At 42.2% G+C, this 25,411-nt stretch overlaps 3 protein-coding genes and 1 non-coding gene across 4 annotated transcripts; 3 read left to right on the top strand and 1 right to left on the bottom strand.

The window, feature by feature from the left end:
* Nucleotides 1–457: 457 nt before the first annotated feature.
* Nucleotides 458–3,882, bottom strand: LOC121611051 (tripartite motif-containing protein 16-like). The gene is made up of 2 exons (XM_041943421.1): nucleotides 3,859–3,882; nucleotides 458–2,614 (listed from the first exon to the last, which is right to left on the bottom strand). Exons 1-2 carry the CDS (start codon nucleotides 3,862–3,864, stop codon nucleotides 860–862), a joined length of 1,761 nt encoding a protein of 586 aa, XP_041799355.1. The 5' UTR covers nucleotides 3,865–3,882; the 3' UTR covers nucleotides 458–859.
* Nucleotides 3,741–3,822, top strand: trnas-aga. The gene has a single exon. It is a non-coding gene; the product is annotated as a tRNA-Ser (tRNA).
* A 1,316-nt stretch (nucleotides 3,883–5,198) lies between the features above and the next one.
* On the top strand, nucleotides 5,199–11,625 carry cfap418 (cilia and flagella associated protein 418). The gene is made up of 6 exons (XM_041943344.1): nucleotides 5,199–5,348; nucleotides 5,956–6,058; nucleotides 6,389–6,453; nucleotides 6,894–6,959; nucleotides 7,186–7,281; nucleotides 11,366–11,625. Exons 1-6 carry the CDS (start codon nucleotides 5,200–5,202, stop codon nucleotides 11,523–11,525), a joined length of 639 nt encoding a protein of 212 aa, XP_041799278.1. The 5' UTR covers nucleotide 5,199; the 3' UTR covers nucleotides 11,526–11,625.
* A 5,973-nt stretch (nucleotides 11,626–17,598) lies between these two features.
* On the top strand, nucleotides 17,599–25,066 carry wdr73 (WD repeat domain 73). The gene is made up of 8 exons (XM_041943111.1): nucleotides 17,599–17,693; nucleotides 18,275–18,342; nucleotides 18,866–18,951; nucleotides 19,045–19,133; nucleotides 19,662–19,729; nucleotides 21,174–21,338; nucleotides 22,581–22,955; nucleotides 24,055–25,066. Exons 1-8 carry the CDS (start codon nucleotides 17,626–17,628, stop codon nucleotides 24,291–24,293), a joined length of 1,158 nt encoding a protein of 385 aa, XP_041799045.1. The 5' UTR covers nucleotides 17,599–17,625; the 3' UTR covers nucleotides 24,294–25,066.
* The last annotated feature ends 345 nt before the right edge of the window (nucleotides 25,067–25,411 follow it).

The following is a 25,411-nucleotide window of genomic DNA, read 5'->3' as shown; positions in this document are numbered from 1 at the left end:
TGTGCAGAAGCTTTTCAATGTAGATTGTCCTCTGTAATTAAAATAAGAAACAGCAGGTGGAGCCACACACACAGAGACATCATTTACACAGTGTTTCCTGCTCTAACACTGACACTACCATTTCATCTTAATAAAAAACACAACAATACATGAAGTGACCTCTAGTCCACAACTATACAGCATCTGTTGTCTCATATCCACACCCATCATTACAAAAGTGATTCTTATTGTTTGTCCACTTTTTATGAAGTCTTTGTAATAAATTGTCTTTATTGACTAATTGCGCAGAGGAAATGTTGGTTGTAAAAAGCAACAAGTGACAGAAAGTTCTATGAACACTGAACTTTGTTGTGTTTCAGGAGGAAAGCTGCCTCAGTCATGGTATCATATTACTTTCACATTTTCTCCATCAGCTTTGTATGAGACCCGAAATGAAGACAAGAAGAAAATGTGTCATTCATGTTTGTTTATTCACGATGTAAACCTTCAGTTTGTTCATGTACAGATTGATTTCATCCACACAATCAGTTTGCTTGACCAGAATCTCAGCTGTGTAAAAGAAGAAAATTAACAATGTCCTTATTGATTATGATCATGATAATTAGAGCTTTATAAAAACCCATGAGGGTTGCCATCTGTACAACCAAAACAACAATTGGTCTGCCAAACAAGTGAATGTAATTAAAGAATTAAAAATGTGATGAGAACAGAATATCTACAACAAAGGAATGTATAGTACTGTCTCTTTTAAGAGCTATGCAGTGTAAGATGAACAACAACAGACAAATACATCAATATTCAACAAGCATGGCTGAACAGACTCCACCTAAAGACACTATAATATGTACAGAAGAATTGATTATTTGAGGTTACAGAACTCAGCAATGTCTCCATAATTATTATAGAGCCGAAGTCCAGCATAGAGAGGCTGAGTGAATGTGGTCTGGACTCTGTGGAGGAGAGTCATGGTGTCAGTGATGCTATAGAAGGACAGAATACCTGCACTGTGATCCAGGTAGACTCCGACCTTGGAGGACGGAGGACCTGAGATGGGAGTGTGGATTTTGTTGTAATAGAAGTCAAAGCTGCTTTTTCCACAACATAACGCCCAAGATTGGTCATTGAGTCCAAATCCACATTCATTCGAGCACACTGCTCTGCTGATGTTCTTGTAAGTGACTGCTATATAAACTCTTCCTTTTCTCACCACCTCCCAGTAACACCGTCCAGTCAGACTCTCCCTGCTCAGAGCCTGACAGCAATAAATGAATCTGTCTGGGTGATAAGGAAAAGCCTCATGTTGTCTCTTTAATGTTGCTTTCCTGTTCCCCTCAGATAGTAGCATCTCTATGTTTGCTGTGTTTGGATCCAGTGTGATTTCATGTGAATATCTTAAGAATCCAGCTCTGGTCCTGGGCTCAGGTTGTGACAGTAAAACATCCACTTCAGCCACTGTCAGCGAGACGTTTGTCCAATTCTTGCTCAGAAAGTCCTGTAGTTTATCTCTGACTTCTGACACAGCAGCTGTCACATCCTCAAAGTACCTCAGAGGACGGTCGATCATGCTGGACGAGGCTGAAGCATCACTGAGTCGTGACAGCGAGGGGTAGCTCTTTAGAAACTGGTTGTGATCCTCTGTGTGTGAGAGCTGCTGCAGCTCAGCATCTTTCCTCTTCAGCTCAGTGATCTCCTGCTCCAGCTTCTCCTCGAGCTCTTTGACTCGCCTCACTTCAGTTTCCTGCTGGGATCTGAGCTGCTGCTTCATATCAGAGCTTCTTTTCTCCATGTGACGGATCAGCTCGGTGAAGATCTTCTCGCTGTCCTCCACCGCTTTATCAGCAGAGCGATTGATAGCCTCCACCTCCTGTTGAAGCACCTTCACATCTTTCTGTCTGTCCTGGATTCTCTGCTGGATGTTTTGTCGACTCACCTCCAGCTCTCTCTGCCTCTCAGTCCTTTCTGCTGCAGCTGACACTGTGTTGTGGCCTTTATGTTCATCCACAGAGCAGAGATAACAGATACACTGCTGATCAGTACGGCAGAACATCTTCATCACCTCATCGTGACGAGAGCAGATGTTCTCCTGGAGCTTCATGGACGGGTCCACCAGCTTGTGTTTTTTTAACTGAGCTACTTCATTATGAGGCTGGAGGTGTTTCTCACAGTAAGAGACCAGACAGACCAGACAGGACTTGAGGGCTTTCAGTTTCCTCCCAGTGCAGAAATCACAGGCCACATCTTCAGGTCCAGCATAGCAGTGATCAGCAGGAGCAGCCTGGAGTTCAGTCTTCTTCAGCTCCTCCACTAAAACTGCCAACATGGTGTTTTTCAGCAGGACAGGCCTCGGAGTGAAGTTCTGCCTACACTGAGGGCAGCTGTAGATTTTCTTGTCATCCTCTCCATCCCAGAAGCTTTTAATGCAGTTCATGCAGTAGCTGTGTCCACAGGGAATAGCCACCGGATCCTTCAGAAGATCCAGACAGATCGAACAGGAGAAAGTTTCACGGTCCAGCTGAACTCCTTTCTGCGCCATTTTACCTCTCAGTGGCAGTGACTGTCTGAGTTTCAGTTCTTCACAAGTGAAACTAGAAACGCCCGTCTTCAAACTGTAGATCTGAGGGGGAGGAGACAAGAAAGTATGAGGACAGAGCGGCTCGCTGTGTCTGAGAACAGGAAGAAGAGGGAGGGGTCTCGTGGTTTGGTTCAGTCCAGGAAGATGAGCAGCTCTGCCAGTCTCAACTTCCGTCCTCATCTTACAACCTCGATTCCAAACAAGTTGGGACGCTGCGCAGAGCATAATAACAGAATGCAATGATTTGCAAATACTTTTCAACCTATTTTCTGTTGAATACAGTACAAAGATAACATTTAATTTTGAAACTGATGCATTTTATGTTTTTTTTTTTTTTAGATTTACACCTGAATTTGATGCCTGCAATATGTTCCAGAGGAGTTAGGACCAGAGCTCGTTCACCTCCGTGTCTTTTCTTTCAGCAACACTCAGTGAGGGATCAGAACTAAGGACACTGATTATTGAAGTTTTGAATGTGAAGTCACACTCTCGCATGATGTATGACTTCAGTTCAAGCTCTCTGTTGTCGTGTTTTACTAACACTAACCCACCACACCACAGGTGCTCGCTGTTGAACTGTGTGCTGGAAACAATAGAAAGGATCCTTTTCCTCTGAAGCCCAGAAGACATGATTTAAATGTGTCCGTAGACAAGTCAGCTACCTTAACCAACAATGGTTTTCTCAAGTGTTCCCAAGCAGTACTAGTACTAATATCCTCTGTACAATAATGTCTGTTTTTAATGCAGTGGGCATTCAGTGTTGGTTTTTGGCCTGGTCCCTTGTGTGCACAAAATTCTCCAGATTCCCTGGTTCTTTTGGTGAGTCTATGGGTTGTTCGGTGAAATCCCTAAATTTGCAGTCTTGTGTTGAGAAACGTTCTTCAGGTGTTGGACTATTTGTCCACCCAGTCATACCAAATATCTGCTTATTCTGAATCTGATGCAGCAACACGTCTCAAACAAGTTGTGACAGCGGCAACAAGACACCGGTAAAGTTGTGGAAAGCTGCAAAAACACCTAACAGCTGATAATATTATGATTGGGTATGAATCATCCTGGGAAGGCTCAGTCGTTAATCAAGGATCTAAAAGTAACAATTAGCACTAACTTCTCCAGCATTAAAATGACACATACAAAACGGATGTCATTAGAATGTAAATGCCACCCAGTTGTCGTGGCCGAGTGGTTAAGGCGATGGACTAGAAATCCATTGGGGTCTCCCCGCGCAGGTTCGAATCCTGCCGACAACGTGTTTTCCCCATTTATATAAAGAATCTTAAATTTACCTTCATCTTAATCCGCTAGCGTATGTACAGTATTGGTATGTAAACATCTTGGCTAACTATAGTTTGAGCGAACGCATAACGGAATAAGCAACAAAACAGTACTTCCTGTCTGATTTTCAAAATAAGATCTTTAGTGAGTAGGAATAAGCACCACCATGCCGTGAAGAATGGTGCCGATGGTTGAAGAAGTGCTTGGATCGATTACTTTAATTAAAAATGGGAATGTCGTAATGTAAAAATAACCTGTGACAAATAAAAGCCCTGCATTTCAAGCTATACCTGACTAAAAGTGTAGCTACCAGTCGAAATTATGGGAAAGCCAGGACTGATGGTCGAATGTCTTTATTCAGGTCACACTTATTTGCAGTTTCGCAACAGAAATAAGAAAACAGAACACAGAAATACCATATTAGCTCGTCTAACAAAACAAAGGTCTCATTTTAGCCGTAAAATAGGGAATATATCTATACTGTGTCTTGTTGCCACATTCAACTGGCGCTAAATTACTTGTTATTCTCACGTTTAACCTTTATACCCTTTTCTCACTTCTTTCTCCGTATGCAGTTACCATCGTTACCGTGTCTGTTTAGCTTTTGTGTTCGCTACGCGCGTTGGGACCTTTTCAAAATAAAAGACTTCCTTTAACACAGGAAATGGCTTCATGCAACACAAGAAGTACATTTCAAAGTAAAGCTGCATATTTTAAGTACGATGAATTTGGGTCATTTACAAGTATGAAAGTGGCATCCAAATATGCTTTATATACTTACATACTTTAAGTTCCAAAAGTGCAAGTACTCATTTTGTAGAATGACCCATTTTAGCGTGTGTCATTAAAAAAATGCTTGACATACTTCGGGCATCTTGTGAATATCCTCCTTGGAAAGTTCAGTTGATATAATGATGTAATTAATTTGTTGATTATATTTTTGGAAAATGCAGTATAACCTAAGTTATCAAACAATGTAGAGGAGTATAATATATAATAGTAGCCTCTCACGTGCAGTGGAGAACAAGTATAAAGGAGCAGAAATACTCAAGTACACATCAAAAGTGTTCTTTAGTACATTAGTGTGTTGTCTCCCACCTCTGGTTGAGTTTAACTACATATATTTTCCGATTTCACTACAATTGTATTAGAATCAGTATACCTATAGTTAGTAGTCAAACCAACGACGAAGTGAGGAAATTTGTCGGGGCTACATTAATGTTTTGACATTTATTTTGAAGGTGTTATCGCTCTCTTCCGCTGTTACTTAGCAACGAAGAACGCTGCGAGCGCTCTTTTAGCTGTCGTGTGTGTTAGCTGGGGTTGCTAAAGCTAGAATAGTCCACCTGAACATGGATGATGACGATGATCTGGACGAACTGCTGGATGAAGTTGAAAAAAAGTTTTGTAGCAACGTGTCTGTCGCATCTTCAGCTCGCGTGAGCTCGAGCGAGGCGGCTGGAAAATGCGGGAAAGACGATGCGGGACAGAGAAAACACAGGTAAACAATGCTAATGTAGCTAGCTAGTGTCAGCTATAAGCTAACGTTTAACGAGGCGGTGTGCGAGGTGGCTTCTAAGCGTCTCTGCGTTGATGAAGTCTAATGAGCTGGATGTTCTGGCCATTGGAATGGCCAGCTAGGTGTTTTATAAGCTAAGTGAAGATGAGGATGTTTGTGAAGTTAGCTTGTTTTCAGAATAATAGCAGCTCTGGTGTTGTGGAATCGTTATGTAGATAAATAGAGTATTAAAGTGAAACTAGTTATTTTGGTTACTCCTGGATATCTTGAGAGCTGTAACTGTAAGGGATACACTTGTTTGTACTCATTTTACTATATTAGAAACGCCTCCTATTTGTCAGAGGTGTGATACAGTATTTACATTGTGAAAATACTGAATTCTTAATTTTTTTTATTAAAATAAAAGCAAAGATGGAGTCTAAAAATCCTGCCATCAGCTTATAGAGCTGTGAGCCAAGTTTAAAGTAGTGAGAGTAAACTTTCCCGTAGATTTACTGTCAAAAGCATAAACTGATGTTTGTCACTGTCTGGCTGCACAGTTACTACAACAAAAACACACCAATCTGTGATTGTCTTTCCTCTGATTTAGGGCCACAAAGCCTGAACAGCCTATAAGCAGCGTCACTGAGGATATCGATGCCCTTCTGGAGGAATTATTGGAGGAAGACCACAGTGATTCCCCTCAACTGCAGGTGAATATGTACACTGCAATCATGTTGGCAGTTTTTTTTTACATGGACATGACAGCTTTTCAACCACATGGACTTTCTCAGTTAAAGCTTGGGTGTCAGGACACCTGTATATATAGGTGTACCTGTGACATCTACCTTCCCAGTGTGTGAATATCATGAAGCTGCTGCACCACTTACTCTGTGTATTATTTATTATAAAGAACAGATTGAAACCACAAACAGACATCTGATTTCACAAATGTGAGTCAGCTGATACGAAGGTCTTATTCTTCATTCAGGTTTAATCAAGTAACAGCGCAGGTCTGTGATCTGCTCTTGTTTTCATTTCAGGCTCAACAGTTTCCTAAAGGAACACAAGTGGAGAAGAAGCTGTCCTCTCAGTCCGGAGGGAGAAAGTAAGAGAATGAGTTCACTGTGAATAAGAAACACTAATGAGGGAGAAAATGTGCTCAGCCATTCTGGAAGTTTTGTTGTAGCTTTGTGTGTTCAGCCAAATGTTTGGTATTTTACCATCATCGACATCTAAAGGACAGTTAATGAACCATCCGGATGAGAGTCAGCGACTTTTCTTTTAGTAGTTTTTTCAGTCAGCATCAGGAAGAACCAGAGACTGAAGGTCTCACTGAAGAACATTGACAAGTAAACAAAAGAGACACAAATATGTGTGTATGAAAGTGGGAACTAGGTTTTTTATGTCTAATAATGTTTCCCAGTTTCTGCTATGAAGAACACCAGTATTCATCTTGTTCTGTTGGCTCTCTTCGCGTGTGGATGCTGTTTTTATGTGTGCTGCTGTTCACACTGTCGGTTTTGATCTGATCTGTTATGCATCCAGGTGCTGCCCGGTTTTCGTTGGCGGGAGCTCTGTCACAAATGGTGTAGGAACAGCAGCATCCAGGAGGTGTGACAAAACATTTCATACCGTCTGTCATGTCTCCCTGTTGTTGGTTTGTAATGATACAGGACACTGTTACGGATTATTTCTTAGTGAAAGTTAACATGTGTTTAAATCGGTTAAATCAAAGGTTCACCTTAAATGTATTAATGCCAAACTGATGAATAATGGATTTTTTTTCCCTAGAACCTCCAAAATGCACTTCTGTGAATAATTATTACTGTATCAACAGGTCATGTGACCAGTTGAGATGTACATCCTGTGACTTCCGGGTGCTGATGTTCGATGACTGTGAGTGGGACTTGTCTTGTGACTACCTGTTCCTCAGGTGAGTCTGCAGACTCGCTGCAATGCCCTTTTCACTGTACAACAAGGCATGATAGTAGACTTATTCCACCACCGCTTTCTAACAACACTGATCTTCATCAGGTCATTACATGCTTACTTTTTTGTTTTGTTTTTGCATGTGAAGAAAATGTTTTTGCTTATTCTAGCTCTCAGCCCGATTACACGGTGTGTCTGTCAACCTTTATCACCCAATTTCATGACAGTCAGTGGTTGCATCTTATTTAAAGAACACATTTAAAAGCAACAAATGTTGACCAAAGTGCTTTGTGATGAAATAAAAACACAGCAAAGATCAATTAAACACAGAGACATAGATAAGAGGATATAAGTTCCTAAAGGAGTAAACTTATTCAGGGATTTACAAGGAGAAGCAAACACTTAAAAGTAAAAGAAAAGCCGAGGTTAGAGGAAAGTCTGAGGAGGAGCTGAACTTTGTATATAAAGAAAGTGTGCAGAAAGCCACCTGCAGCAGCCTTTTACAACCTCTCTGTCTCAGAACGTCACATCGAGGTGTGAGTCAGCGCCAAAAGTCAACCTTTGTTTTCTTGTTGCCAGAAGTGTTTTCAGTGAAGTGACATCAGCGTGTCAGAGGAGTTTGTCAGAAGTGGTTGGATTTAGGTGATTCAGTTTGGTCAGAAGGTGGCAGTGTTGAGCTGTGAAGCACCCGGTGAACCTCTTAATCCTTCGCATCTGAAACGAGTGAGGAGGTGTAACTATATATATTTACAGTCCATCGTTTAGATTATTCATGAGGTGAAAATTTCCAATATTCCTTAAACAGAAAAGTATTTTTTATTAAAACCTCATTTACTCATTGAATGAGAAAATACTTGTTTTTTTACATTCAGGTTTGTGTTTTTTCTCCAACATTTCCGACAAACTAAATAAGAACTGATGATGTTTTCACTGGGAACAATTCTGCATCTGCAGACCAGCATGACTGCGATGCAAACCAAGCAGAGGAGAGACAAATCCAGCTGAAACCCACGAGTCAATGAGTGCACTCAGTAAGGCGAGACAGATTACTGATTAAACTACTATTCAGAGAGTACAGATAGACACAGATACAGATAGAGCTGGAGGTTTTTAAACTGTGACAGTGTGGTTACCTTGATCCTGAACAGAACTTAGAACCACGATGATTCTCAGGATGATATCCTCAGAGTGTAATTCACTCTGTGTCTAGAATCTGTGTTCAGATTGGACTGAGCTATGATGTGCTGCAGTCGAACACTGAGGCTTTAAAGTACCTTAAATACTCCCCGAGCTGTGTGGCTCGGTGCCGCTGCTGCTGATCTGTTCAAATATAAATATTGACTTCTTATTACCTCCCACCTCCCTCTCGTCTTTGTCTGCTGTGATGTTTATCGCTGCTGCTGGTGATGACCCGCTTCCTCTTTTTCAGAAACAAACAATGCATCAGTGTGCGTGCAGCGCAGCGGAGGCTTAGGAAGCAAACCGCTTTAATGAAGTGGGTAGTGGTCAGTGTAGTCAGTGATCAGTGCTACTTATTCAGCAGTTTTTATCTATAAAGATAAAAAATTCAAATTTAATAATTTGAATTTGTCAGTTATATCAAACCATTTGATTCACAAAGGCAAATAGAGTAAATAAATGAATAATTTTAGTTAATTTTTGTATTTGATATCTCGATCCTGGTGCCGACACAACGCCTGGGTTTTGGTACCAATGCCAAAATTATACTGTTCCTGCAAAAAAAACCTTTTTAGACTGTCGACAAAGGATTTTTATGCCAGTTGCAGGCACCAAACAATGTCAGGTTCAACATCTAAAGCTTCAAATTTGCATCCAAATGAGCAAATGAGAGAAAAGGAGTTTACAAACCATGCAGAGACCACATGTTGACACCACGCAGGCGACACGAGGACTCTCAGTTCAGATTTAAATTACAGTGATAATGTGTTTACGTGCAGCAGCCGGAGGCACGGAGACTAATTCCTGGAGACACAGTGTCGTTTGTTACAGTCAAACTGCTGACAGGCCACAGCGGGAAACAAAGACACACTGTGTGCAGACATCTGAACATGCATCAAATCACAAACCACAGAGCTTCACTGGAGATTTCTGTTGGTTTGATGTATCTGCAGTTAGAAAACAGGAGTTAAGAGTAAAGTGTCTGAAACACTCTGGAATTTCTGTCCTGATTGATTCTACTTTTAGAAAGACATCAAGGAAGATGCAGTTAAAAACTATTTGTAAAGAACTAATGAGGTGATCATTAATGAGCCTCGATAGTGGGTCAGATGTTTTTGTTTTTAAAAAATCTCACTGAGTGCAGCTTTTAGGATTTTAAAGTTGCTGTGCTGCTCTGAGGATATGTGACTGGACGGGTGTCCTGTGAGTTGTCCAGCGTCGTGGACAGCCTTTCGTGTCCACTGCTGTCCACTGATTTGGGTGTGTTGCGCTAGCAGCAGCTAATGTCGCCTGCAGCAGAGAAGAGTGGCTGCGGAGGTCTGGTTAACTCACTGCTTTCTAAATTCACCATTTATCAGGCTTCACACAGCTCCCTAAAGGCATATTCAGCAGCGCCCCCAGCAGCTGTAAACACACTTTGATGTGTAAAGTCTGTGTTCCCCTTTAAAATAAGTGATCACAGAGAAAGTTCCAGTCCACAAAGTAAAGCCACAAAGCGGAACACAGCTGGATGCAGAGGCCGTGAGGCGTAATGTGGCGTGAATGTTCACTGGATCTCTAAAAATTCAGAGACGGGAAAGAAAATACTGAAAAGTCACATTTGTGTGCAGGAGGCTAATTGAAACCGTCTTTTTGTGCCTGAAATCAGATTAAAGCCTGTCAATAAGTGACATCTCAACACTGAGCAGAACCTTTGCTCTCTGTGCAGTTTTCATTGTGGGTAAAGTATCACTCAGGAACACTGAGGATGAAGAGTTCGTCCTTCATCTCATGAATGAAGCCTCAGTCCTCCAGCAGCAGAGTTGTGACCAATCAGCTGCAAGATGCAGAATCGTTTTCTCTGAGCAGACAGACGGTGGACGCCTCCACGCCAGACTCAGGGAATGCTGCTCCACCCGTCACTGCAGATGTGTTGTTAAAATAAACTTTATTTTAATGTTGAAGCATCCCGTTCTTCTCTGTAACGACTGATCTGAAGTCAGCCTGCTGAGACACATTTAACAGAACGTTCAGTTGGTGTGATAATCTTTCGTTGGGCTTCTTCTAACTGACTGTGTTTGTCTTTCTCTCTTGATTTAGCAGTTTGTCCATAATTTGTTCACTGAGGGACACAATATTTACTGTTCGCCTCTCAGTTTTCTTCCTGGAACAGGCTGCTTTCTCTTCATTTCACTCTGTTCTGTCTTTTACATGAATACAAACATCCATTACTGAGGCCACCCACACATTTGTTTTATTATGTCATGTTGTTTTTTTAATTAAGGGGCTTAAAGAGAGCGCTAATGCTGATAAAAGCACAGGTGTTTCTGCTGTCATAAAAGAAATTACAAATGACTTTATAATTGCTCTTACAGTTGTTGATGATGGAGGTGCGATGGCTTTAATTGAATTGTCGTTGGTCAGTGCACAAGAAAGAGGATTTTTATTCTCATATTAATTATAAAAGTGAGAAGTTGCATTTATTTCCAGCAGAAAGCAGCAGCACAAACACCGGGATTCATTTAACTAAATGCTTATTGAGGTTGTAGTTTGCATTATGTAGACTGCACCATATGGAGAGTTCACATTAACATACATGAGAGGGGCAGAATATTAGAAACACCTTTCAATAAAATGCTCTCCAGTGAAACACACCGTCCACTAGGACCTCAATAATAATGTAGAGTTATCACTTTTCTGACAGTGTCAACAAATAATGGAAAATTAGAAGCTTCATAAAAGTGGGATTTGTTGTATTGATGATATTAGACTGTGCAAGTGTACCTAATGAAGTGGCCGGTGAGTGTACTTTACCTGAGTCTGAAATGGAAGAAATGAATTTGTAGCTGATAGGAGCACAAATCAGCCGTCTGCATTAAGGTCACATCCTCAGTGATGACTGAACGTCCCTGCTCTGTGTGTCTGTGTAGAAACAACATGCCGGACCGACAGAAGCTGAGAGCCAAGCTGAAGAAGAGGAGCGGGCGACGGGCGTACGCCTGCCAGTGCAGCTGGTTCTCCACGTTAGAGCCCACGGACCTCAGAGACCAACCTCAGCTCAGATGGGTCTGTGGCAAACACCAGAGCTGATGTTCAGTCCTCGCAGCCGCGGGACGTCCAGTCCTCTCTGCTGCGGGACGTTCAGTCCTCTCTGCTGCAGGACGCTCAGTCCTCGCTGCTGCTGCGGGACGTCCAGTCATCTCTGCTGCAGGACGCTCAGTCCTCGCTGCTGCTGCGGGACGTTCAGTCCTCTCTGCTGCAGGACGCTCAGTCCTCGCTGCTGCTGCGGGACGTCCAGTCATCTCTGCTGCGGGATGTTCAGTCCTCGCAGCCGCCGGACGTTCAGTCCTCTCTGCTGCAGGACGCTCAGTCCTCGCTGCTGCGGGACGTTCGGTCCTCGCAGCCGAGGGACGTTCGGTCCTCTCTGCTGCAGGACGTTCAGTCCTTGCAGCCGCGGGACGCTCAGTCCTCTCTGCTGCAGGACGCTCAGTCCTCTCTGCTGCAGGACGCTCAGTCCTCGCTGCTGCAGGACGTTCAGTCCTCTCTGAATGCTCATCCTGGACAGCAGAAATGTTGTGGACGGAGAAAGTTCTGCTGCCAATCTTTCCTCTCTGTCTGTTCATCTGTTGAGCTGAATGGATCCTCAGGCAGGCGTAGATTAAGTTATCATGTATTTACACATCGGTATGTTTTCAGCCTCAGAAGACCCTGAAATCATAAAGGTGTGTGTTAAATGGTTCAACATACTATGCTTGATCTGCAATTAATCTATGAATCATCCTGATATCTGTGTTGCAGAAGAGAAACGGCCTGAAATGGTTAAAAAGCTGAACCTCCTGGAAGCAGAGCAGAGAGAAAAAGTCCAAAATAAGAAAGTAGATTAATACTGAAGACGTCTAAACTATGAAAGAGCTCGTGTGGATTTATGTCGTAATCAAAGAAGTGTCAAAAGAGAAGCTGCTGTTTGCCGTCTGTCAGCCAGCTCCATGACGAACTTTCAGCTGAAAGTGAATCAGTGGAATTTCTTGCCTTCGTGATGCGTTTGAGGCCATCAGGTCGTGCTGGTAAAAAGGCCCATTCGACTGCTGTGTTATCCATATTATGGTAAGAACCACTAAACTAAGTAAAGACAAACGTTCATCATTAAGATATGAAGGTCAGTCACATGCTTTGAAGAGTGAAACGTATAAAACAGGTTTGGTTTTGTTTACAGGAAGTGCTCCACATGTGTTACCGGATGTTTGATGTCTTCAGTGTTAACCTACAGAATAATAGAAATAAAGACAAAGCATGGACTGAGCAGGTGTGTCTGAGCTTTCGCCTGGTGCTGCTTACGTCATGATGACTGAAGATGGAACAGCGTCAGGAGCTCGTTCAGTTTTCTCCTCACTACACACCTCTTCTGAGCCGGGCTTGTCGTGAGACGACCTTGATTTCTTTGAACTGCGCTGGTCATTGTCCTCTTATAAGATCTGTTTCAGTCTCCTTCTGAAAAGAATCACAGTATTTTAGAGAGAGACTCAGTGAAGTCAGTAAGATACGAAGCATCATGCTGCAGTGCTGCTCGTGTCCGCTTGACGAACACGAGGCCAATATCCAGTGTTTCAGCTCTGTTTTGTCTGATGTTCGTCTCTAAGCTGCTAAACGCTGCACCAGCTCGTCTCTGACTGTCTCTCTGCTGTTTGCTGCTCAGCAGGTCGTCGACACCTGTTTTTTCTCTAGTTTTTGGATGAAAATGTTAGCGTTGTTAGCGGTGACAGTGAGGAGCTGAAAGCTGCTGTGAGGCTCTGCAGAGAGTCGGTCACAGGTCGACTCTCCACAGTAAATATTGATTAGTGAAGCTTTAATGATGAAACTTCATTTAATGCAAATCTGTTTTATTATTTAACTTGTGATTTGACAGCCTGCTAACCGGATATACAGCCAACGATATCATTTGTTAAAAAATCTGATATTTCAACGTGAATGTTCTCTGTTATAAACACAGACGGTGAATCAGTGACTCAGCCAATCAAATCCTGGTTCATTGTGGCCTCCAGGTCGTATTGATTTCCAGCATAACTCTGTAACTTCTGTAATGTGGTGTTACAGGAGGTGTTAATCACCTCAGCTCATCAATGAGGTCACATGACGGCTGCTTCCGTGCTGTGATTTGACGAGCCGTTCTGCAGTTTTCTGGCCCGTTGACATTCATCAAAAGTGTTGGCAGTGATGACGGTCTGATGTGAACTCATGTGATTTCCTTCTGCTCGCCGTTTGTCTGCAAACACAAACGAAGCCGTGAGGGGTAATTATTCAGTCGGTGGCGGGTGGGAGAGAGCGCCGCTTTCTGGGTCGATGACGCTGTGGTCGACTAACAACCTCAGAAATCTCACGGTGGTGATTTTCATCTCTTTTCTGCAGCGGGAAGTGAAGGATTGAGGTGAAATGCTGGTCCTCAGGGTTAATGAGACCATTTCAGCTTGTTCAGAATCCCTTCACAAACAAAGAAAATGTTTTTTCTTTCTTCCTTTTCCTAAACGTAACCTTTATTAGAAGAATAAGTCTGGTGTTATTTTATATTTTTGGTTGTTGTCAATAAATCTCATGTGCAGACACAAACCAACAACATGTCAGTCGTCTCTCAATACTGTCTGACTTCCTGTTTGTAACTCTCAGCTTTGAGCTGATTGGTTCGTACAGAAGATGTAAATCTTTAAAAACACCTCAGAAAAAGCTTCAGTCGTTTCCTCAGTCTTTCTATCAGACAAACAGGAGGAAATAGAGCATCTGTTGGGACTATTTTCAGCGGCGGATGAATCCACATTTGGTGCTGTAGTGAGTGTTTGTGGCAGCAGGAAGGCGTGTGTGTGTGTGTGAGAGAGAGAGTCAGAACAAACTACAGAGTGTGTGTTCATGGTGATCAACAGGTAAACAGATCAACCTTTTCTCCTTTCTCTTAAAAAACTGTTCCAGAGTCAGTGCCGGCGGTTGAACGTCCCCTCCGGCTCGCCGTAGTCTCATGTGCTGCTTTTGTGTTTGTGTTTGCTGCTCAGACAACAGATTTAATCACCGCACATGAATTCTACCTGAACAGGTAAGGGAAACACTCACCATCAAAACACCTGCACCACTGTTTCCTACTGCAGTGGTGGAAAGTAATCAAGTACATTTACTCAAATTTTCAGGTACTTGTACTTAAGTAATTCCAATTTATGCTACTTTATACATAATTTATATGTTTTGGCTCCTCTACATCTCCGAGGAGATTATTGTACTTTCTACTCCACTGCAGGTACTTATTCTATTTTAAGGTACGCAGCAGTATATGAAATACTATATAAAACATTACCAGCTGCAACATTAAAGTGATGGTACAGTAATCAGATTATTATCCAGTGATGCAGCTTTTTAAATGTACGCTTTGAATGCAGCACTGTTACTTGTAACAGGGTGTTTCTACACTGTGGTACTTCTACTTGTACTTGGATCTGAGCTCTGCAGTAAAACAGGTGAATTTTTGTCAGGTTATTTGCAGGTGTTAGCTGCAGCTAGCCAGCAGTGGTGTGTGTGTGTTTATGTTTGCGTGACATTTTCCACCCGTGTGGTTGCAGTCGGTCTTAAAATGAGAATATTTAAAGATCATATTCTTACTCGTTACACTGAAAAGTTGAGTTCCTATGTTATAAAATTCAGTTTTCTTTGGTTGCAGCTGCCTCACTGGCAGGTTTAGCAGCAGTTAGCATCGAGACCAGCACTGTTCTGCTAAAATTACAGCGTTAACCCGGCAGATTCACCTCCATCACTCAGTCTGAACTCACCTCTATGATGCAAATCAACTGTAGTGTGACGAGTAAATCCTGTGCTGAGGGATTGATCAGATGTATTATGACTGAAGAGGAGTGAAGTTATTGCAGTGTAATCTGGTATTATTGTGCAGTAACCACATCGCTGCAGGCAGCAGCAGTGAACGCCGTCCACATGCTGTTTGTTCTCTTTGGTTTTTGGCGGAACAGATTCGGCGGCCTGCTGGGACCCTGCTGACGCTCAGTCTGACAGGTTTTCCTGCTGCGAGTGAGAAGTGGCGGTGGCGAGGAGGAGACAGTCAGATCTCTCAAACACACTCTTTGTTCTGCTGGATTGGCTGAGAGGTCCTGAATTATCTGAGGACTTGTTGATTGTGTGTGTACTCCAGCAGCCTTTGATGGCTCCGGTGGTGCGTTTAACGAGCAGAGTTCATGACGTCACTGACTGTGCCTTCGTGGTCTTTTCTGAGTGCAGAAGAACAGAATCTACTCTGCGTCCGACCTGTAACACCAGACCTCAGGCTGCACAATCTGAAGCAGCAGATGTTGGTCCTCCATCACCACACTCAGCTGCTCCTCAGAGGATGAACCACTTCGACTTGAGGACTCCCCTTTCCTTCATATTGCTTCTGTTCAGCATTAAAAGCTCCTTCATTCATTACAATAAGACCTCTGCACTGAACCCACAGCTCGGCATCATCCAGGCAGGCCGTGTGCAAACCTGGTAGATCATTTTCTAACATGAAAGGCTTCGTTTTTACCTGCAGATCGCTGTGACGGAGCAAATGATCGTCACCATGGTGACTTTCCAGAGTTGTAAAGCTGATGAAGAGCTGATGAAGAAATGATCTTGATTATAAAACACTGACTTTGGCCAAATCCAATTAAGAAAAGCTGTAACTGTTACTCAAACTGTCACCTGTGATACTATCATCCTTTGTATATATCTAATTAGAAATACCTGAGGAAGCAATAAATGTAAAAAGAAAAAGGAGATGAAGTATAAGACAGATACTACTACTTTATACTTCTACTACGTTACTTTTCAGAGTCAGATTATTAAATATAAATCAGTGAATACATTATGAAGTATTAATGTAGGCTAAACTACCCGTCACTATATAAAATACTTAAAATTGGTCCCAGCTTTATCAGCTGCAGCCTTGGTTGATGCTGTGGTGGAAGATTACTCCTCTTTTAAGTAAAAGTAGCATTTAGATAAGAGTAAAAATACTCTGTTAGAAATAAAAGTCCTGCATTCAAGATGTCACTTAAGTTTAAGCACAAATATATGAACATAATGTTATATTATCATATACATGACACTGTTTGAATATTATTTCTGATCATTTTAATGTTTCATTGCTGGAGCACATCTGAACGTGTTTACATGCTGCTGGACAGTTGAATCTATGAGAGAAAGAGTGACGGACTGAGAGAGGAAGACAGACGCGTGACTCAGTCTCTCCTGTCAGACAGCAGGAAGAGCAGAACGACAGGGCTGCTGAGGAGGAGGAGGAGGAGGAGGAGGAAGAGGAGGAAAACAACAGCCGGAGTGATGGAGCTCTGCACGTGGTGGGAAGGATGAAGAGTCGGCTGTTGTCAGCAGCTGCCAGAGTCGACCTGCGAGTCCGTGAGGAAGCTTAAAGGTCCACGCCGGAGCGTTTGATCCCTTCACAGGTTCACTTCATTTCATCACACTGTTAAATTTTTGTATTTGACAGTTGTCGTTACATGTTACAGATTCATCTTATTACAAAATATAACTGATAGTCAACAGCAATAATCAACTAATCAATCATGAGGTACATAGATTATACTACCAAGCAGTAGATAAAGTAAATCAAAAATTAAAATTAGCTCCACCTTTACCCTCTACAGCATTAATGACGCTTATGTGTTAACGTGTCATTAATATAATCCAATAATATCTTATTATTATTATTATTTTAACTACTACTACTACTACTAATGATGATAATAATAATAATAATATTTATCATTCTGAAATGGGCCATCCTACATAATGAGTACTATTCCATTTGGAGCTAATAATACTTGTAACAGAGTATTTCTGGTCTGTGGTATTGCTCATGTGTACGTTTATGTCTTTGGTCTTTGTCCTCTACAAAACATACAATACACTGAAGTCTGTTTGTTGAAATGAGAATATAATATTTTGTCTGTAATAAAAGAAAGCAGGGGAATAGTTCCTTCTTTTAAAACTGAGTTCAGTGTTAGAAAAAAATGTCAAATATCCCAGCGAGGTCCGCTGATCCTGACTAGGAACCAGTGGGAGCGCTTGTCCAGCAGGGGGCAGTGTAACTTCATAAGTTGAATGATTCACCAAGAACCTCACGAAGAAGAAATAGAGGAAGTAAAGTTACAACAAGTAACGTAAGGTGATGGCTGACATGGAAGAAACGGAGTTTGATGATATTTTAGATGACTGGTTTATCGAGTCCCTGAAAACGTGAGAAATGTTCGCTCTTTGTTTAAATGTTGAGAGTTTAGTTAGTTAGTTAGCAGCTAGCTAGAAGCGTCATTCATTCAGCAGCAGTTAGCACTGCAAAATGATCTCCGCTTAAACATCGTCTCGTTTTATTTGCACTTACTAACCCGCAGGTTTGCATTGCATTTATATAATTTCACAAGATATTTTCTGCACTTAATTCAGCCATTTTAAAATTCGGCTTGTACTTGCTACACTTAGCAGCCCTTATTTCGCTTAAAGGTCAAGTTTAAGAAGTGATTTTTACTCAGCTCCAATGTTTTCTAATTTGGAAATTGCGGGATGGCACAACTCAACTCATTGCAGCAGTATGTGAATTCTGTCCTAGACACGAAGCCTCGGTGAACTATATCCCTGCCGAATTGAATAGTGGATTCTATTGATTAAGAAACTTACGTTAACTTGTTAGCTAAGGCATGTGTTCTCAGCTCCGAGTTAGGAAATTTTAAATATTAGAATTTGTGAATGGAGTCTGGTGTCAAAGTAAAAGTACTACAGGTCATGTGTTCAGTCATTAAGACCTGACGGGCTTCTTTCTTCAGGTACAAAGATCTTTATGTGTATCAGCTGGAATGTCCTACCCAGGTCATCGAGTGGACTTCAGGGACGAGTGAGTCGATGTATTTTATTATAACAACAATCACACCATTATCTGAAAATACTATAACCTCAGGTGCCGCTTACTTCAGTCGAAAGAAACAGGTTGTTATAATGAGATCTAAGAAGAATATATTAAAAAAAATGCAAATAAGACAAGACAGGGATGCTGAGGGAAAACTGCTGATTGTATAAATTCATAAGCTGATATATTTATTTTACCACTCAGATCTCTCAGAGCCTCCTGTTTATTTCTAACAGCTGAACACTGTTGAGCTCTTAAACTTGAAACTTGATGCTGCAGATTCAAATATTATACAGAGGACTTTCATTTAGCTTCATTTAATGAAGGACATGACGGTTAGTAGGTAGGTGTTGGAAACTGAGTGACAAACATTCCCACCAAACATCAGCAGGAGGATACTGTTGGTTATGTCACACGACCCTTCACAGATGTTCACAGTGCAGCTTTTCAGTGACAGAATAATAATCATGCAGATCAACTCAGATTAAAGCTTTTTATCATCCGTTTGCAGCCGTGTGTGTTTCAGGATACAGTTCGTCTAAAAACGAAATTCTGGAGCTGCGTTTGCCTCTGAAACTCTTCGCTGATGAAAACAAGGTAACAAAGACTAAATCAATCCACAACACCACATCCAAGCATCACTTTTAGCCTCTGCTACAGTGTGTGTGTGTGTGTGTGTGTTGCATTCAGGGTCTCTGCGCAGAGCGGGACTTCAAAGTTGTCCACGGGGGCTTCACGGACGGTCCTGTTCACTGCCTCAGACACGTCCCAGGAACAAGGTGAGTCTCAATGGTTCACCTGGAATGAACTTCCATATATTTTGTAATAGTATTTCATATGTGACCACTAAAACTCTAAACCCAGCGATGTGAAGCTAAAATAAGTCCATTAAAAAACATAAATCCAGTCATTTTAAAGATGAAAAGCCTCATCTTTTTCATTGCCTTTGCTATTACTATTTTTATAGATGCTGCCTGTAACACAAAATTTCCCCAGCTGGGGATTAATATAGTCCTCTAATATCTGATCTTTGTCACAGTTTCTCTTCAGAAACATTTCTCTGTTTAAAATCCTTGAAAACTGAATATCATTAGTTGATAGGAATGTCTGATGTTTGGTTCATTGTGTCACAGAGTTTAATAGTAGTTGTAGGTGGATGTTCTGTGTGTGTCTTTTTACAGCTGATTGAAGAACCTGTTGTGGATCTTTTCCATCGGCTGTCATTAACACTCGAGTCCAGCAGAGAAGGTTGATTTGACTTTATTTGAATATTGAGATGAATTCATGTCCTGCTGTTGTTCTGGCAGGTGTGTCGTTACCAACGACGGGCTGAGCTCAGACCTGCAGGTGTGGGACCTCGGAGGAGACGACGGCGGTGAGTTTGAGAGCCGAGACTCGGGTCACGTTAAAGTGTGAAACCATGAATCATTTCAGCCTCCTCGGTAGATACTTTATACTTTCTGATGGATACTTTTACTACAGAGAACTTTGTGCTTCACTGTCTGTTCAGTTCTGATGTCTTTTAAGGAGAATATTAACTGTTAAAATTAAAATATATTTTATTTGAATTATTATTTTATTTTATTTTATTTTTTCAAATAAAATATATTTTATTTGAATTTTACCTGAAAGGCGCTACCTTTTTCAGCCCTGAGTAGTGTCTGCAGGTATTCCTGTCAGGCTGCACACAGACCCAGCAGCTCTCTCTGCTGCTCGTTAAAGGATAACTTTCGTTTTTTACAACCTGGACCTTATTTCTAGCGTTAAATACGACCATTTACTCACCCAGACAACTTTGGTGGCATTTAGAGTCGTTTTGAAGAAATTAGCCCCAGAGGAGCGGCGCGTATATCCGTATAATGCGAGTACTCGGGGCATCCATGCGCAGCCTCTATATAACGCATAATCTGCGGCGAGACTCGTTCATATTCCAATATTTAGTTATGATATGCTGGTGCTATTCCCCTCTGAGCCGGCGGTCGGCTAGTTTAGCTGTAGTTTGGCACAGCTGTGGTTCGTTATTGCCTATTCGTAGCTGACCGCCGCAGAGTCAGCTGTGTTGTGGCTGGCTGCTCGCAGCGCCCGGCGTTCAGTAATGACATCATCCACGTCAGAGGTAGTTGTCTAGAGATGCCGGCTCAGAGGGGAATAGCACCAGCATATCAGAACTAAATATTGGAATATGAACGAGTTTCTGCAGATTATGCGTTTATAGAGGCTGCGCATGGATGCCCCGAGTACTCGCATTATACGGATATACGCGCCGCTCCTCTGGGGCTAATTTCTTCAAAACGACTCCAAATGCCACCAAAGTTGTCTGGGTGAGTAAATGGTCGTATTTAATGCTACAAATAAGGTCCAGGTTGTAAAAAACGAAAGTTATCCTTTAAAATGTTTGCTGTGATAACTGAAGGAGGCTCCGATGAGTTTCTGTGTTTTGTAAACGGCTTTATATAATCTTCTCTGGTGGCTGGATAATGAGAGGACAGAGTTCAGAGACTTAAGTAGGAATTTTATTCTGATAAAACTGTGACAGGTTGAAAAACATTTTCCTGATTATCCTGAATAGACAGAATTCAGTGTCTCTTTGTGCTGAAGCAACAGTTCCTGTGAAAACTCTTGACTTTGTGTTTTGTGTTATTCAGAGCAGCAGGGATTCTGTCTGGATGCTGTTCAATTTTTGTTACACCTTTTTATTTTGAAGCAACAAAGACAAAATCTTCCTTTTTTCTTCAACCTTCCGTGTTGTGAATGAAGTAAATGTTTGCCGTTGTGTTTTCTCACTATTTGACTGGTTGCGTCTCATCATCCAATCACAGATGTGATCAGAAGAACAGGAAGCGTGGCGGGCGGGAGGAGCGTTTCACAGAGCGGCAGCAGGATCGCAGCTCGACTCTCGTCTCAGCCTGAAGTTCTTCACGGAGCTCAGAGCGGCGACGTCCGGCTGACTCAGCTGACCTCAGGACAGCCGCTGTTTAAACTTGGTAAACTCAGATCATCTGTGATTACTCCTCGATCTTTAGTTCTGAACGTGCACGAGGAAAAAAAACTGAAACCAAACGATGCACAAAGGAAAGAGAAGCTGCAGAAAAATAAAATTAGTTCTTTATTGTCAGATGCACAACAGTTAAAGTGAAGCAGCAATGAAATGAAGACATGAAACAGGGCTGAAGTACAGGAATAAAATGTAATACTGTGGTACTGTAAACAGCTCAATCAGTAAGTGTGTACATGAATGAAAACAGGCTGTAGACAGGAGCTATGAATGCATATATACAGTATACCCTTGATTTTCGCGGGGGTTACGTTCCAAAAAGAACTCGTGATAGGCAAAATCCGTGAAGTAGAAACTTTTTAAAAAAATTATTATACAATTAAATACTCTGTTATACATTGAAAAGAAAGAACAAACCACTTTACAGGCTCAAGCATTTGTTTCACAAATAAAACTACTTTAGAAACGTTTTTTAACAAATAACTTCTGTACTGTTCTGTCAAATAATAATTTTAATCATCGATGTGAACAGAAGGCTTCAAATTGCGGAGATTAGCACCGCCCACCGCGACCCGAGTGATTGGATTAAACGGGAGAAAATTAAAAATGATTATGAAAAAAATGCAAAGTTCAGTCGGACAAATAGTGACTCAGGTGTATTTCACTGCTCTTCAGACTGAGCCGCTGCATCCTGACTCCGCTCTGCAGGGTTTTCTTCTTCTGAAGCCGTGCAGGTGTGTTTGTTCGGGAGAAGAACACAGTGATAGGCAAAACTGGTTTACGTACGTGTACGTATTAAACTGCGACGTTATTGACGCACAGGTAGAGAAGAAGCGGAGTGACTTTTTAGCCAATCAGAATGCAGAACACAATGCACGATGCAAATCCGTGAAGTAGCGAAACCGTGAAAAGTAAACCGCGTTATAGCGAGGGATCACTGTATACACACAGGGATGCATAAACAGCTTGTAAAATAAATAAACCGACAGTAGCAGGTGGAGGAAGTGCAGGAGAAGAGTAGAATTTTAGACGATTAGTGAAGCAGCTCAGAAAACGAGTTAATTAACTTTTTGGACTTCACAGACTAAACAGTTAATCAATAAAATAATCAGCAGATTAATTGATGATGAATCATGTTAAAGGACCAGTGTGTAGGATTCAGAGGGCTCTGTCATCATTCAGTTCTACAGTTTCAAACACAACGTCTTACAAGTTGTTTTCGTCCCGACAGAGGCGGACTCATTAGATCCTCTCAGCTCTCTGCAGTTTGTGAGTGAAGCAGTCTTCCTCGCCGGCTGCTGTAACGGGAACCTTCACATCGCCGACACTCGGACGTCGGCTGCTCCTCAGCTTTCGCCTCCACCTGCGTCTTCAGGGGAGTCTGTCCTCTGGTGGACGGATGCCTCCGCAGGTCCGTCCTGTTCGGATCCGTCCGGCTGCAGGATCGTCAGAGTCTCCTCGTCCGGACAGGCGGTGATTTCAGACCTGAGGAACCCGGGAGAAGCTGTGAGTCGGGCTCAGCTGGACGTCCAAACAGGTCGCTGCAACCTGGACGATGTCAGAGTGTCGTGGGCGCCAGCGCTGCGGGACTGTATCGCCGTGTCAGGTTAGTTCACAGCACAGAGTAATCCAGCTGTGCCGTCTGCTGAGAGTGAGATGAGAAGATCGACAACACCAATGATGTAATGAATGAATGACATTACAGCCAGCAGCCAGTTAGCTTAGCACAAAGACTGGAAACAGGGAAACAGCTAGCCTAGCTCTGTCCAAAGGAAACAAACTGCACTAACCAGCACCTCTAAAACTCGCTGATTAACATCTGTACAGAAGACAAAGTAGCTTTTCTGTCAGAATTAGACATGACATGAGAGTGGCATCAATGTTCTCATCTCACTGCAGGAAAGAGCGAATAAAGCACAGGACAAATAACTTTATGACATCAATACAAAACTCCCACATGAATGAAATATTACTTTCTTGGAGGTAAAAGTAATCGGATGTTGATATTATAAGAACATGTAGTGACAACATAACGTGTGTGATGTCTGCTACATATCAGGATTGTGTATTACTCAACTAACCAGTCGTAGTTTGTCCTGAAGGTGGCGCTCAAGGACACATCAGAGTCAGTAACACCAAACAGGTTCGTCCTCTGGGGAGCTGATTTCATGTCAGTCTGGCCAGCAGTTATGGAATCATGCAGATGTGATGCAGATGTTCCTGCTCCCCAGAGGTCGGACCCTTTTGGTTTTATTGACTGTGAGGTTTCACCTGAAGGACAAACTTGACGTGCTTTGAGATGTAGGTCATGGCTGCTTCATCACGGGCTAATGTTTATAGGATGCAGTGGGGATCTATTGGCAGAAATGGAATATCTGTGTTTTTCTGTACCTTAGAAGGAGCTCTTTCTATCAGAGGGAGCGGGTCCTCTTCCATGGAGTCCAAACCACACACTGGCTGTAGAGAGGGTCTTTTGTGTTTTTAGCAGCCACTGTAGGCTCTACTGCATGCTGGGAATGGGAGAGTGAAGTGAGGGGGGTTCAGTTGGTTGTAATCTGCAACCTCACCACTAGATGCCACTAAATCCTGCACACTGCTGGGAGACAATAAAATGACCTTAACTAGTAAATGATGGCCAGCGATAAACTGGAATTTACAGGATGGATGGAGAATTAATAGATTTGTTTCCCACCCCCCTTTGGCAGGCTTCAGTGGAGCAGTTCAGATCTACAACACCTCAGTCTGGAAGACGGAGCTGCAGGAAACTCGGCCGCTGTTCGAGCATCGCGGTCACACAGTGTCATCGCAGTCTGACGATGGCGTTCCCGTCCGCGTCACCGCCCACGTCTGGCATCCCGAGCGGCCGCGGACGCTACTGTCTGCGGCCTCGGACGGCTCCGTCCACGTGTGGGACTGGGTCGACCAACCAGCTGGCAGCTGCTGACGGTCCAACGGTCCAGTTTGAGACCTGAGAAGAGGAGGATGAATGAGCTGATGTTAGCTCTGAGGTTCTGCTCAACGGACTGATGTGGATCAGGAAAACCACAGATAACAAAACAAAGACTAACTTATCACTGACTAACTGATTCCAGCTCCGCCTCCATTTTTAATGTCATGAAGAGATGAAAGTGGAATATATTTACATTAACATCTCAGGAAAATACAAACCTACGTGGAGCAAAAAGGGGGCCCAAGGTAATATTTCCCGCTTCCTCTGTATCCAGCCATGATGATAGTTTAGATTCATAATAAATATTTTTTAACTTTGGCCTTTAACAGTCATCATTGGGGTGGAGAAACCCAGTTAAATGGAGAGCAGGTGACATAAGAGGTGGGAGCTGCAGGTGGAGATGCTGAGGGAGACATTCAAGATCTAATTAAAGTGTTGATGAAGACACTGCAGAACATCTAACTGAACCGGCACAAACTCTACGGCCTGGAAGTGAGGAAATCCGTTCGGAAATTGGGAGACCCTTGAAAATCCAAATCCTGAACACATCTGTGATCTGAGACAACAGACTGGTGTGAAATAAACTGACTCAACCAGAGAACAATGAGCTGACCCCAGTTCATCTGTTCAGGCTGAGCTCAGCCAGTTTTCACCTGTTTGTGTGAAGTCAGGCTGTAGTTCAGGTCTGAGGTGCTTTTAGATTCATTATTATTATTTAAGGAAACTTTCACATGTTTAGTTTACAGAAATAAAATGTTCCAAATGTGTTTCTGTGGCTGTCGTTTTGTCGTCAACAGGCCAGGCAACAAAGATGCCAAACAATGTGAGCGTCTGTCTTTTAGGAAGAATCGATGATTGTTGAGTGAAATAAAATAGCAGAAATTGTTTGTAGTTAAATTGTAATTAAAATAGTTTTTGCAGCATCACATCAGATGCTGAGCAGTCAGATGAAATTAAACTCGTACTGAAAGTGATATGAAGCAAATAATTTAGTGGCACAAATCAGATAATTTAAAGGTACGATTAAGAAATAGAGAAGGACAAAAACATTTGGAGTGAAATTAATTACTAAATATAGACAATTATTTATTAAAAACGTTACTATTTGCTTC

Source organism: Chelmon rostratus, chromosome 8 (assembly GCF_017976325.1).
Source record: "Chelmon rostratus isolate fCheRos1 chromosome 8, fCheRos1.pri, whole genome shotgun sequence".
Lineage (NCBI taxonomy): Eukaryota > Metazoa > Chordata > Actinopteri > Chaetodontiformes > Chaetodontidae > Chelmon > Chelmon rostratus.
This window is presented reverse-complemented; position numbering and strand designations above follow the sequence as displayed.

Bases quoted from the DNA above. Each gene is read 5' to 3' on its own strand.
- cfap418 (XM_041943344.1), top strand. From the start codon at position 5,200: ATGGATGATGACGATGATCTGGACGAACTGCTGGATGAAGTTGAAAAA. The intron at 6,454-6,893 runs GTAAGAGAATGA...TTATGCATCCAG, and splicing joins TCTCAGTCCGGAGGGAGAAA to GTGCTGCCCGGTTTTCGTTG. The intron at 6,960-7,185 runs GTGTGACAAAAC...CTGTATCAACAG, and splicing joins GGAACAGCAGCATCCAGGAG to GTCATGTGACCAGTTGAGAT.
- wdr73 (XM_041943111.1), top strand. From the start codon at position 17,626: ATGGCTGACATGGAAGAAACGGAGTTTGATGATATTTTAGATGACTGG. The intron at 18,952-19,044 runs GTAACAAAGACT...TGTTGCATTCAG, and splicing joins TCTTCGCTGATGAAAACAAG to GGTCTCTGCGCAGAGCGGGA. The intron at 19,730-21,173 runs GTGAGTTTGAGA...ATCCAATCACAG, and splicing joins CCTCGGAGGAGACGACGGCG to ATGTGATCAGAAGAACAGGA.